Source organism: Chrysochloris asiatica, unplaced genomic scaffold, assembly GCF_000296735.1.
Source record: "Chrysochloris asiatica unplaced genomic scaffold, ChrAsi1.0 scaffold00030, whole genome shotgun sequence".
NCBI lineage: Eukaryota > Metazoa > Chordata > Mammalia > Afrosoricida > Chrysochloridae > Chrysochloris > Chrysochloris asiatica.
Window position 1 is genome coordinate 13,358,189 of NW_006408548.1, and position 15,357 is coordinate 13,373,545.

General features: G+C 38.2%; 1 protein-coding gene across 1 annotated transcript in view; it reads left to right on the plus strand.

The window, feature by feature from the left end:
- NEK10 (NIMA-related kinase 10) overlaps nt 1-15,357 on the plus strand; it is a 417,902-nt gene that overhangs the window by 400,118 nt on the left and 2,427 nt on the right. Inside the window, 3 exon segments of the mRNA XM_006851613.1 lie at nt 11,408-11,516; nt 13,755-13,807; nt 13,888-13,943. Of these exon segments, the coding sequence (XP_006851675.1) occupies nt 11,408-11,516; nt 13,755-13,807; nt 13,888-13,943 (218 nt within the window).

The window sequence follows — 15,357 nt, forward strand, 5'->3', positions numbered from 1 at the left end:
AGGTCGGAAATGTAGAGGTAGATGATTTTGACAAAAGGAGGGGAGTGATTGATTTTACAGGCCAGTAGCAGAGGTCCCTTGGACCATCAAGTGAGAAGAGTGGAGAGCGTGACCCTACCCAGAGAGGCAGTGATGCTAGGAATGGAGACAGAGACAGTGACGTGGACAAATGGAGCACCTGGGGACACTGGACTCAAGGAGGGAGAGGGGCTGTGCGCTGGGGGGTGGGGACGGGCCTGTGGGATGTATCCTTTGGTTATTTGATGAAGCATGGAGGGGATTGTCATTATTGCAATGAAATGAAATATGATAGGATGAATGTAAAACTGATGTTCTCCCATGTAAACCCACATAATTCACAATAAAAACTTAGAAAAGAAAAGAAATCACAGGTATTATCTGCTTTCAGCCATGATCCATCGGGCATCAGCAATGATATCTCTCATTCCACATCCTCTTCTGAATCCACCTTGAACCTCTGGTAGTTCTCTGTCAGTGTCTTCTTGCAGCCATTTCTGTATTACCTTTAGTAGAATTTTACTCGCATGGGATATCAAAGATACTGTCCGATGATTTCCACATTTTGTTGGTTCACCTCTCTTTGTAATGGGTACAGATACAGATTTCTTCCAGTCAGTTGGCCTGGTAGTTGTCTTCTAAACTGATTGGCATAGATAAGTGGGTGCCTCCATTGCCACATCACTTTTGTTGAAAAATTTCCATTTGAATTGCATCAATTCCCAGTGCCTTGTTCTTTGCGAATGACTTCAATGAACCTTGGATTTCTTCCTTCATTATCACTGGCTCTAGATCATACGCTTCTCCTTGAAATGGTTGAATATCAACCATTCCTTTTTGGTACAATGACTGTATATTCCTTCCATCTTCTTTTGATGCTTTCTGCATCATTCAGTATTTTGCCCTACAGTCTTTCACTACCACAAGTCTTTGTGGCCTGTCCTTTCTTCTTTCTTTCCCTCCATTGAAAGAGAAAATTAAGAATCCAAGCCCACTTTCAAGTCAATTCCTATTCATAGCAGCCCTATGTAGGGTTTCTAAGTCTGTCAGTGTTTATGGGAGCATACAGCTTCACCTTCTCCCTAGGATTGACTAGTGAATTTGAACCACCAACTTTGTGTGGCTAGCAGCCCAGTGCCTAACCCAGAGTGCCACCAGGGCTCCTTCTCTAAGAGACAAGGGACTTTCATATTTTAAATTGCCTCCCTTTATCCTCATCTGTTCACCTCTGTATTGTGCTTGCATTCTTCCCTTGATCACTTCTCTGCTGTTCCTTGACCTTTTTTCCATTTTTCTAGTAGATTCTGATTCCTGGCACTCCATGTATATCAGAAAATCACACGGCTGATTTTTCAGAAATATATCTTTAAACGTTTCTTCTGAGGCACCTCTGGATGGATTTGAACCTTCAGTCTTTCAATTAGAAGCCAAATACTTAACCATTTGTGCCACACAGGGTCTCCTGAGTCATTGGAGACGGTTCAGTTTTAGCAAGGAAAATACTCTTTTCTTGACTGGGGAAGTAAAATTAGAGATATGTGGGTGATGGGCAGAGGATTTTCAGGGATCACAGATGAGGGAACTCCCAAGAGAGAAGAGACTCATCCTCATCTTTAACTTGAAGAGTTATGGGGTCATAGAAGAATATTGAAAGTACCATGACTGCTAGAAGAACAAACAAATCGCTTGGGAGAAGTACAGCTTGAATGCTCCTTAGAAGCCAAGGTGGTGAGACTTTTCATATACTGCAGATGTGTTATCAGGAGGAACTAGACCCTAGAGAAGCACATCATGGTTGGTGAAGTGAAGGATAACCGAAAAAGAAGAAGACCCCCAATGAGATGGATTGGCACAGTGAGCAGCAATGGGCCTCAAGCATAACAAGAATTGTGAGGATGGTGCTGTGTTTTGTTCTCTTGTGCATGGGATCACTGTGAGTTGGAACTAACCCCATGACATCTAACAACAACAAGGCTAACAACAACAAGGGGCAGATAAAACTCTCCTCTGAAGAATACCTTTGGTCTCTATTCTGATATTACAAGTTCATTCAGGCTATGGAAATCTGGTGTGAACCCTCCTGGGAAGCAGGGTCCTGTATATGGTTTAGGATGTTGGGGTTATAAAAAGGGAACACTCAACTCCACGACTGAGCACCTGATCAAAAGAAGTACAGTTCTAGTATTTTATAGGTGACCTTAGCTTGAACTATCTCTCTGGTGTCGACCTTCTTCAGTCACAGAGGCAGCATCATCTCCTGTATGCTAAAGATAGAGCCAGTCTAGGAGGTTTAAATATTCCTTATCCTTCACCACTGAACCAAGAAGTTACCTTCTCAGTAAGAACCTTTCCATATTCCCTGTCCAGAATTACTCTCCCCTTTCTCTGTGCTTGAATCACTTTTTCATTCATACTATTGAGTTTTAAATAGCTATTTAGCTGCCTTACATTTCTGTTTCCCCCAAACGCAGTGAGTGTGTCTATCCTAGATTGACCAGAGTTTTGCACAGTGCCTGGCAAATGTATAACCGGTTAATAAATGAATGAAGCCCCCACCTCATCCAAATCTATTTGCACCTAATTGAGAAGCGTTTATGACTGTTGCTTGTGACTCCTTATTGTTGGAATGATCTTTTGTAAGAGATCACTTTTATTCAGGAATGGATTTTACTGTTCTTTGTTCAGTCATAGAAGGTTCCCTGGTGGTAGTACAGTGGTTAAGCACTCAGCTGGTAACTGAAACTCAGCTGTTCAAATCCACCAGGTGCTCCATGAGAGAACGATGTGGCAGTTTGCTTGTGTGAAGACTTCTAGTGTTGGAAGCACTGTGGGGTAGTTCTGGTCGGTTTATAGGGTTCCTATGAGTGCAGTGGACTCAGCAGCAGTGAGTTCAGTCATAGAGTGGAGTGCCTGTGTGGCACAAATGGTTAGCACGTTTGCAGCGGTGCCTCAGATGAAAAGTCCTGTTTCTCTATTTGAAAACCCTTTGGAGCACAGTTCTGTTCTGACACACATAGGGCTACCATGAGTCAGAATTGACTCAACAGCAACTGGTTGGTTTTTGCAGTTAACAGTGGAGTGGCCAATTAGCAATGACTGACAGCCACCCACAACTAGGCTGCAGAAACAGTAAGTGGTGATCACACATAAAATGCCTTTGATTTCTCACTCTCCCCTTTGAAGCACCTCTTGTGTTTCAGGCTCCAGTTTGAAAAAGCTAGAGTTGCTATGGGACCATCGTGCCTACTTACTATAAGATTCTGAATTTTTTTTTAAAGGTTATTGTAGATTCCAACTCATGGCGAATCTCAGAGTTAAGTCATAGTAAAACTGTACTCTATAGGGTTTTCAGTTTTTCAAAAGTAGATTGTCAACACATTCTACTGAGGTACCTCTGGGTAGACTTGAACCTTCAGCGTTTTGGTTAGCAACCAAGCGTATTAACCATTTGTACCACCAGGGACTCTGAAGGAAATAGATGTATCACAAAATTGAAAAGCCTTTTTCCAAGAAACTAAGCTCTTCAAATGACCAAAGTGGCCTTCAACTTAGTGCAGTTCAACTTAGGCTGGAGTTGCCGGAAAGAATAAGTAAATGTATAATCCTATTTGTTTCTTTAGTAACTAGGATTTTCAGCATGAAAGAGAGGAGAGGGGGAAAAAAAATAGGATAGAACAGATTAATTCAAATAGGAATTGAAAGTATCAGTATGAATGAGTATAAATTCATGATGAATCCTTATCTGTTAAAAATATACCGATTTCCTAATATTTTCACTAAAAAAGTCTAGGAACAAATCAAGTAGCATTGAACAACCCCAGCACCCAGGGCTCTTTGGAGATACAGCTGATTGCAGCTCTAGGGAAGAAGCAGTAGAAGATGAGACTGGAATATATTAACAGAACAACATAGCAAGGATGCTTATCAAGGATTCTCGAGTGTGTGTCAAAGGACTCAGGAGCCAACTTGAAAAGACTCCCACTGGCTATCTATTGGGTTAATTAGAGCATCAACAAGAATAGTAACTGCAGTAGATTAAAAGTACTAAGTATGTTTAAATCTAATGTTCATCATAATGCTCAAAATTAAGTCCTTGTTGGTTTCCTCGGTAGGATATTAGGTAGACAACTCCTTATTTTGAAAAGTATTTATAAAAGAAATAAACCAAACATTTATCCCTCCTTCCCTTATGAATTATATGGTAGGAGTATTAAATGGTTGGAGAGGAGAAATTTTTCATTAAAGGCATACTTCTGTTAATAAATATGGAAGGTATAATAGAATTTCACCATTGTTTTGCAGTGTGGTGCTGTAGGATAAGCACTGGACTGCTAACTGCAAGGTAGGCAGTTCAAACTCACCAGCTGATCCTCAAAAACCCTGTATCTGTGAGTCAGAACTGACTGGACAGAACTTAGCAACAACATGAAACCACGTATCTTGTCTTGAATCAACTTGACGACATACAACAACAACTTAAAAGACATTATCACAAATGGCTGCTAACATCATAAAAGAGAGACTATTAGACATTATATATTGTCCAGTAGAAGCACCCACCCACGCCTATGAAATATTCTTGCTAAAACTTTGAATATAATTAAGCAAACCTCTAGTTTGGGTGGTGGTGGTGGTTGTGTGTTGTGGAGTTGGAATTGACTCGGGCACTTAACAACAACAACAATGGCATTTCCAAGGCTGTAAATCTTTATGGGAGCAGAAAGCCTCATTTTTCTTTCATGGAGTAACTAGTAGATTCAAACTACTGACCTTATAATTAGCAGCCCAGCTCATAATCCACTACGATACCAGGACTCTTTAAACATCTAGATTACAGGGTTATGATCCTTGGGTCAAATCAGTCTGCTGTCTGAATATATAAATAAACTTTTATTGGGACATAGCCACTTGCTTGCATACTGTCTGTGGCCATTTTTACTACAGTGGCAAAATTGAGTAGTTGTGTTAGAGATTGTATGGCCTGCAAAGCCAAACCTACATCTGCCCTTTAAAGAAAAAGTTAGACCTCTGCTCTAAATTGTGTTGTTGTTAGTGCCTTCAAGTTTGTTCCCACTCATAGCCACGCTGTATAAGGTTTCCAAGGAGTGGCTGCTGGTTTTGAACTGCCAACCTTACAGTTAGCAGTCCAGTGCTTATCCTAAAATGCCACACCAGGACTCCAGCTCCAGATAAAGAATTTGAAGAAAATACTGGAGACAAAGGAATGTGTTAAATGATGCTATAGTGATAATCAGAAAAATCCAGAGTAGCAAATTCTATTAGATAAATGATTTGTATTAAACAAATAAACTGCATGGAGAGGAGAGAAGAAAAGAATAGATTAAGAATCTTAGGAGAAAGAAATTAATCATTTACAACATACTAGCTTACTTCTTGATTGGAACAAAGAAACTCATAAAAAAATTTAAAATATATTTATGAGACAATCAGGGAAATTTAAACATTGATTGTATGTTTAATTGCATGAAGGAATTCTTAATTTTTTTTAGATAGAATAATTATACTATGAACTTTTTTAAGTAACTCAATTGTTTTTAAAAGAGCCATGCTAAAATATGTGCAGCATGATGATAGGATGTTCATGATTTGCTCCCAAATCCTGGGGTTAAAAAAAGTTGGAAGGCATTTGGAAGAAGAATGAATGAAAAAATATTGGCTGTGTTTAAGCTGTGTAATGGGTATTGTTGGGAGGTGCTGTTGAGTCAGTTCTTACTCATGATGACCCTGTGTACAACAGAACAAAGCACTGCTTGGTCTTGTGCCATCTCACCTTCATTGTTCTGTTTGAGCCCATTGTTGTAGTCATTGTGTTAATCCATCTTGTTAAGAATCTTTTTTTTTGCTGAGCTTCTGCTTTGCAAAGCATGATGTTCTTTTCCAGGGACTGGTCCCTTCTGATAACATAATATTCAATGTATATGATATGAAGTCACTTCTAAGGAACTGTCTGGCTATACTTGTTCAAGACAGATTTGTTCATTCTTCTGGTACTCCATGGTATATTCAGTATTCTTCACCAACATAATTCAAAGGAATAAGTTCTCCTTTGGGCTTTCTTATTCATTGCCCAGTGTTTATATATATATATATAAAGCAATCGATAATGCAATGGCTTGTGTCATGTACACCGTAGTCTTCAAAGTAACATCTTTTCTTTTTAATGCTTTAAAGAGACCTTTGTAACAGATCTGTCCAGTGCAATGCATCCTTTAATTTACTGACAGCTGCTTCCAGGAGCATTAATTGTGGGTCTAAATAAAATGAAATCCTTGACAGCTTCAATCTTTTTTCCATTTATCATGATGTTTATTGGTCTAGTTATAAGGGTTTTTGTTTTCTTTATGTAGAGGGATAATCCATACTGAAGGCTATAGTCTTTGATCTTCATCAGTAAATGCTTTAAGCTGTCTTCGCTTTCAACAAGTAAGGTTGTATCATCTAAATATCTCAGATTGTTAATGTGTCTTCCTCCAGTGTTGATGCTGTGTTCTTTCTTCTTCATATAGTTCAGCTTCTAAGATTATTTGCTCAGCATACAGATTGAATAAGTATGGTAAAATGATACAACCCTGACACTCATTTACCCTAATTTTAGATAGCGTGATCTTAATTTTGATCTTCTTGTTCAAATGACAGACTCTTTTTCTGTAAGTTCTGCATGATCACAATTAAGATCCGGAATTCCCCATCTTTACAATGTTATCCATAATTTGTTTTGGCTCATGCAGTCAAATGCCTTTACTTTGTCAATAAAACACAGGTAAACATCTTGCTGATATTTTTCTATTGTCACCCAAGATCCATTGATCTACATGTTTTTCTGAATCCAACTTGAATTTCTGGTAGTTCTCTGTCAATGAACTACTGCAACCATTTTAAAATTAACTTCAGCAAAAAATTTTACTTGAATGTGATATTAATGACTGGTGTTATTTTTAGGTGCCGTTGTGATGGTTCTGATGCAAATACAACAGAATGAAATATAGCCTGGTCCAACGCCATCCTCGCAATTGTTGTTATGTTTGATCCCCTTGTTGCAACCACTGTGTCTCTGTATCTCAGTGAAGGTCTCCTTCTTTTTTGTTGACCTTCTACTTTACCAAGCATGACGTCTATTCCAGGGACTGATCCCTCCTGATTACAGTGCAAAGCACACGATGCAGAGTCTTGCCACTCTCACTTTTAATGAACATTCGGGCTCTACTTCTTCCAAGGTGAAATTAATGATATTGTTTATTATTTTTTGCATTCTGTTTGATCATCTTTCTTTGGAATGGACACAGATATGGATCTCTTCCAATAAAATGTCTTGGCATAGACAAGTGACCACTTCACTTCCAGTGTTGCATCCATTTGTTGAAGCATTGCAATTGGTATTCTATCTATTCCTGGAACCTTGTTTTTAGCCAGTGGCTTAAATTCAGATTGGATTTCTTCCTTCAGTACTATCAGTTCTTGATCATATTCTGTCTTCTAAAATGCTTGAATGATGACCAATTTTTTTTTTTAATGTTTTATTGTGAATTGTGTGATAGTCTACATGGGAGAACATCAGTTTTACATTGATTCCATCATCCATCATTTCGTTGGCATAGTTATCATCCTGTCCATGCATCCTCACCCAACCAAGGGGTGTACCCTGTAAACTTGCAAACCCCTCCCACCACAGCCCTCAGCCCCTTTCCATCTCCTGATCCCGAGCCCTCAGCCTCACCATCTCTTGACATTGTCTTATTTGCCTCCATCCCAGGCCTCACTGCCTCTCTGGGTAGGATTCCGCTCTTCGCTCTTCTCCATTGATGGTCCCAGGGTCCTCCGCTCCTAGACTGATAAATTAATCACTCCTCTCTTTGTTACAAAATGTCCATCTTTAGATTTCCAACCCTCACAATCAATCCTGATAACAATTATTCACCATTGCATCACAAGAGACCCATCTATATTTCGTTTCATCAGCCCTTCCTGTACAGGCTGGACACCACTCACTGGAGACTCTACCTTCCTCCACGCCCTCTGGATCTAGGTTCCCTCTTGAAACCTTGTAAGCCAGTCACTTCTTGCCTCTGTATCCTTACCCCCATTTTGGGTAGCCAATGGATGACCAATTGTTTTTGACACAGTGACTCTGTATTCTTTCCCTCTTATTTTGGTGCCTCCTGCATTGTTCAATATTTTGTTCATAGAATCCTTAAATATTGCAGCTCAAGGTATGATTATTTTCTTCAGTTCTTTCATGTTTGAGAAATGCTGAGTATGTTCTTTTCTTTTGGTTTTCTAATTCCAGGTCTTTGCACATTTCATTGTAATACTTGACTTCGTCTACTTGAGCCACCCTTTGAAATTTGTTTAACTCTTTAATTTCATCATTTCTTCAATTTACTTTAGCTACTTTATGTTTAAGAAACGGAAGAATCTCTTCAACATCCATTTTGGTCTTTTCTGCTTTTTTAATGACCTTTTACTTTCTTCATATATAATGTCCTTGATGTTATCCTCCAACTTATGTGGTCTTTAGTCATTAGTGTTCGTTGCATCAAAGCTGCTCTTGAGATGGTGTGTAAATTCTGGTGGGATATATTCAGTGTTGTACCTCATCTCTCATGGACTTGTTTCAATTTTCTTCAACTTCAACTTATATATGAACAACTGATAGTCTGTCCCACAGTCAGGCCCTGGCCTTATTCTGACTAATGATATTGAGCTTCTCTATCAAATCTTACTTCAGATGTAGTCAATTTGGTCCCCATGTATTCCATTGGGTGAGGTCTATGTGTATGTTGTTGTTGTTATGTGCCGTGGAGTTGGTTCTGACTCCTAGTGACCCTGCATAGGGTTTCCAAGGCTGTAAATCTTTACAGGAGCAGAAAGCCTCATCTTTCTCCCAAGGAACAGCTGGTAGTTTTGAACTGCTGTGAGATTAGCAGCCCGATTTGTAACCACTACTCTGCCAGAGCTCCTTGTATGAATGCTGTGAGCAGGATAGTCACCTTTTATATAGTTGGAAGAAGGTATTTGCAATTAATAAATTTTCTAGTCTTGAAAAATTCTCTCATGTGATCTCCTGTATCATTTACCAAGGCCTTGATTTCCAGCTACTGATTCTTTTTCTTTGTTCCCAACTTTTCCATTGCAATCACCAGCAATTTTAAATGCATCGTGTTTCCGTGTTTTGTCAATTTCAGACTCCAGAAGTTGGTAAAAATCTTCAATTTCTTCATTGTTGACCCTTGTGTTTCATGCATAAGTTTGAATAATATTAACTAGTCTTCTTTGTAGGCTTATTGATATTCTACCACTGATAGTATTGTACTTTAGGATAGATCTTTTTGGCGATGAATGTACAATTTAATACATTCATTCCCAGCATTATTCCCAGCATTATTAACCAACCATATGATTATCAGATACAAAATGGGCAGTACCAATCCATCTCACTCATTAATACCTAGAATACCGATCGTTATGCATTCCATTTCTTTTTTGATAACTTTTCAACTTTCTTAAATTCATTCTTTGAACATTCCACATTCCAATTATAGTGGATGTTTGCAACTGTTTCTTTACATCTTGAGTTGAGCCAATCAGCAAGTGAAGATTGAGAAATTTTACTCCATTTGTGTCGTTAGGTTTTACTCTACTTTGAGGAGGAGATCTAGTGGCACAGTGAATAAGGCAATCAGCTGCTAGCTAAAAGGTTGACAATTTGAACCTTCCAGCTGCTCCACATAAGAAAAAGGTGGCAGTCTGCTTTTATAAGTATTTACAGCCTTGGAAACCCTATGAAGCAGTTTTGTATGTCCTGTTTATATTGTTGTAAGTGCTGTGGAGTCTTTTCTGGCTTATAATGACTCTCTGTAGGGTTTCCAAACCTTTAAATTTTTGTGGGAGCAGGAAGCCTCATCTTTCTCCCAAGGAGCAGATGGTGGGCTCAAACCTCTAACCTTGTGGCTTGTAGTCCAGTGCTTATCCTATGGAGCCACCACACTCCCCTGGTATTTCCTAGAGTGTTGTTAAAAGTTGGACTTAATGGGATGATAATGGGTGGGGTATTTTTTGTACTTTAAGAGGCAGCCTTTCCTTAGTCGTTTTTTAAATGCCTTCTAACCTAAGGCCTTATATTCCAGCACTATATTAGACAATGTTCAGTTGCTATTCATGTTTTTCACTGAACAGTTTTTTTGACAAGTAGATCACCAGGTCCTTCCTTTCTACTCTGTCTTAATCTAGAAGCTCCACTGAAACTTGTCTACCATGGGTAGCTCTGCTTATATTTGAAATTCCAGTTGACATAGCTTCCAGCATCTCAGCAACATGCAAGCCATCACATTATGACAAACTGACAGATGGGGGAAATGGTCCATGGACATTTGGGTTTGTTTTGATTTTTAGTTATTATGAAAGAAGTGTTACGGACATTCTTGTGATGTCTTCTGGTTGGCATTTGCACTCATTCTTTTTGGATAAATACATAGGAGTGGGGTTTCTGGGTCATACAGTGAACATATGTTATTGACTCTAATAAACAGTCAAAGTATTTTCCAAGTGATGGAATAATTATCTTTTAATTCAAGAACAAAAGTATGCCCAGGCATTGAAACTATTATTGTGCAGCCCAAATTGTGTCATTTGTTTCTGACATATTACTACAGATTAATATTTTTAAAGTATATTATCTTAATTCAGGCACAAAAAATTGGACACTCCAAATGCTGGTTATAATTGAATGTAAAAAGAGGGTGAGAAATATTTACAGCCTTACATTTTATTTGGAAAATTCAGCTATTATAAAGGTTGCTAAACCATTACAACTTTAATAAATTCTGCCATTTGGTGAATTACTCTTCAGAGAGTTTGGGGACAAATATTTAGAGATTAGAAATTAATTAATAGTAATTTAGAAAAACATATTAAGAAATTAGTTTGCCTTGTTCAGACACAAAGTCATTGTTCAAAGCAGAGCCATGGGAAAGATCATCATAATTTGAGCTGTCATATTGTTATGCTGAATACTTGGAGTTTATTTCTCCTACACCTGATAAAAATACTAGTTTGATGTCCTAGGCCCCATGACATTATTTTTCTGTCCATTTTAATTTTAACCTCAGAAAGCTATAACGTTATAAATCCTTTTCATAGGACCTGGGAATTATCTAACTTGCTTTCACTTTAATTTTCTTGTCTCAAATTTATGTTATTTTGGAAGGATGAAGATGTTTCTTTGTTTATTTGTAAGGAACTGATAAACTACAGAGCACTAAATAGTCTGTGTAATGACATACGGAAATAGAAAACCTCATACAGAGGTCTCAGGCCATTCATTTTTCTAAGTTAAAATAAGATATATGTTTTTGATTTTTTTCTGTTTTAGTTATCTCAGGGATCTCCAGAACCGATTGAACCCAACATTTATACAGCAGATTACCATTTATTACATCATTCATCAGGTGGAAACATCCTGTCCCCAAATGACCCAACAGGTAATGGCCACCATCATGGGAAATCAAACTTTCAGATGGAAATACATTGTTGGATCAACAGTTATCCCTAATAGATAATCTTCTATTTAAAAGAAAAATAGAACTGATTTTCATTAGTTGGAAGGGCATCTGATAAGAATCTAGAAATTCCCTAAGATTCATCTTACCCTGTTGTGGCAGCTTCCTCGATCACTGATTAACACCATCAATATACAACAGAAACTGCGTGGGTGAATTGTATATCCTTTTATTTCTTTTTGCTTATCTGATGATGGGAGATAAAATGCTCAAAAGCATCCAGTGAGAGAAAAAAATAGAAACAGAGTTTGAATGCTCACAATGGGGAAAATTTGAAACTTACCTAAAGAATCAACATCAGACAGATATTTGCTTATTTATTTAGCTTTCCATCCTTTTATTTTTGCATATATTCTTCTTAGGGAGGCAGTATAGCATAAGGATTAATGGGCAAATTCTGGAAGCCTAGGTGTCTAGATTAAAATCTTGACTAACATATATAGTAGTTGACTTTAGGTTAGTTATTTAACTTCTCTGTAGCCCAGTTTCTTTGCCTGTGAAATGGGGTTAACTATGATGGGTGTTGGTGGATTTGTGACATGGAGTCGGTTCCACCTCAGTGACCCTATATAGGGTTTCTGAGGCTGAAATCTTTATGGGTGCAGAAAGCCTCATTTTTCTCCCATGGAGCAGCTGGTAGATTTGAACTTAGGACCTTGTGGTTAGCAGCCCAACTTGTAATCCACTATACTACCAGGGCTCCTGGGGATAAATATAGTACCTGTATTCTAGGGTTACATTAGAGTAAGCATATAAAAAATACTTGATCTTTAGTAGGGGTTCAGTACAATTACCATATTTGAGCTTTAAGAAGAAGATTTCAAGGTACTCTAGAATTCCTAAGTAATTTTTGAATCTCTAAACTATAGTTACATCACTGAGTGGAGTGGATAAGAGTGAAGCTTTTATGGCTAAGGGAAGACTTACTCTTCACCTGGAAAAACACTCACTTTTACTGAGCTACTGTTGTTTACTTTAGGAAAGTCATTTTATTTATTAAGTATCAAATTTTCCCTAAGTCTTGACCTCCTGGGGTAAAGCAAACCTGTGTAGGCAGAATTTCTTTTAAAATTGTCTTTCAGAAATCCATAAGGCCAAGATAAAATGTGGTCAAAAGTCATTTGCTTTTAAAAGCATCTCCCAGGGCAAGTGAAGTAATCCTTAGTCGCAACTTTGGAAACAATAGCATCTCCCAGGCAATGAAGACCTCTGATGGAAGACTCTCAGAGGTTTGATAGTAAGGTGACACACTCCTCCCAGAGCAGCTAGATGCCCTCCTCAGAACTGACCAAGCAGGTCCCACTCACAGCAGGAGAGGGCAGAAGCAAAGAGAGAGATTGCCATCCCTGTGGGAAACACTTGGAAGCTGACTTTAACAGTGAGCTGCTAGTGTTCACTTTCATGTCCCCACTCAAAACTCCAAACGCTCGCTCCAAAGCTCCTGTGTCACCACATGAGCCAGTGTTAGCTAATTTGACTGGAAACTGGTCAACATGGCTTTGGGCCACTCTGGAATGGGCTAAAGGAGTCCTGGTGGCATGGTGGTGAAAGCATTGAGGAAGTCAGCAGTTCTAACCTACCAGCTACTCTACAGGAAGAATATGTGACTGTCTGCTCCAGCAAAGAGTCACAGCCTTCAAAGCTTTATCAGGCAGTTCTCCTTTGTCCTATGAGTCAGAATCGTCTTGTTAGCAATGTTGGGAGTAGATTAAGATGCTGGTATAGAGCAACTATCAAATAAAGTTTTGTCTCTTGGCATTAAATGTAGTTTATTTACCTTTAGGTAGACATATGAAATGGTTAGATCCTTGTTGTTCTTTTACTATTTCTACCTGCCTATCACAATTTATTTTCTTTCTTGTACATATTTACTCTTTTTACCCATGGGCTGGAGAGAGTTTCTTAATCAGAACAGTCAGGCAGTTGTGTTTGGAATCCTTCCCCACCTGCCCCAAACACAGATTGTACACACAGATATGACCCTAACTTACTTAACTGGCCAATTTATGTTATGAACAATATCCCTAAATCTGTGTGTATTATTTTTTGATGGTCCCCAAAAAGTAGACAAAATATTCATTGCAGTTTAGGCATAATTGCTAATAAAGTCTAAGAAAATGTGAACCAAATGTCAGACTTTCCATAAGTTATCTATTTCAGGTTTATTCAGCAGCTTTGATTTGGAGGATGGAATAACATATGAACAGATGCAGGTGAGGGTTTTACAGTGCATCTGAACAATTTGTTGTTGTTGCTTGCAATTCAATACTGACTTTTTCTTCTTCAAATTTAGACAGTGATTGAAGAAGTCCTAGAGGAAAGTGGCTATTACAATTTTATTTCTAACAGGTGAGACCCAGAACTTGCTTTCGAATGTAAAAGATGAATTGAGATAATGGAATGTTACATCTGATTTCCCTAGCCTTGATTCCAAGGTGGTTATTTTATTTTTCAACTTATATTTAAAATGCACACACACATATATATGTGTGGGTGCTTAGACTAGAAGCAGCCATCAGTAGGCTGTATGTTGCTCATCATTTGTGTATACATGGCACAGCTGCTCTCTGTTGAAACAGAAAGGGTGCTCTCTTAGTAATAATTTACTTTTTTTTTTTTTCTTAATTAAGTGAAAATAATCTCTGGATTTTTTTTTTTTTTTTTTTAATTTTTTTTCTTAATTAAGTGAAAATAATCTCTGGATTTTTTTTTAAACGAAACGTTTGTACCATTCTGGAAGAACTTTAAACTCAAGTTTCCATAAATGAAATCTATCTCTTATTTTTGTGGAATGTTAAGAAGGGAAAAAAACAAGATACAACCATAACAATAAACATATCTGGTGACCCTAAGTGTCTTTTGCTACTTACAACTCAGTAAGAAACCTCAGTTTACTGGAGCTGTATATTATCCTATAATGTAACCATTATTGATATTCTAAAAATACATTGTGTTTTATCAGTCTCTTCCAAATGTTTGTATTTATTACTGTTGGGCACATTACTGGGCACAAGGATTTAAGAGGAATTCGTTTATCTGAGGGTTATCCTAGGAAGCACTGGTAGGGGAATGAGAAGATAATTCAATACTGGGTTCATTATCAAGCAAGTTAAAAGTATGCCTGGTAACATAGTGGTTACGTGAGAGGATGCTTGCTGGCTCAAATCACCAACCACTCTAGCAATCTGTTTCCATAAAGATTACAGTCTAGAAAACGATCTAAGACTGATCTATTCAGTCATGTAGGGTCATTGAGTCTGAAGGGAGCATACTACAAGGTCTGTGGTTCAAGCCCACCAGTGGGAGAAAGATGACGCTTTCTAGTCCTGCTAAGATTTAAAGCTTCTCAGGAAACATATACACGGCCACTATGTGTTGGAACCGACTCCATAGCAATTCACAACAGCAACAATGAGTCTGAAATGACTTGATGGGACAGAGGCAAGTTACCTTTGTGGGAAACTGGAGCTTGATCCCACTCATAGAATGTGAGAACAATTAGGGCAGAACACTTACTTTAGTTTACCCACTTAATGAGCGAAGGACCTGCAATATTACTTCTCTAGTTTCTATCAGTCACTATTTGAGGCCTGATCTCAAGTGTCATTGATTTCCTGACATTTCTGACCTGCCACAAAGGTGGGAAAAGCAGTCTTTAGAGGCCAGAGAAAGTCATCAGGAAAAGAAATGCAGGTACTGGCAGTTGGAGGTCAGGCAAGCATGCTATGAAGAGGTTAAGGGTGAGAAGGTATGGTCACCAGCA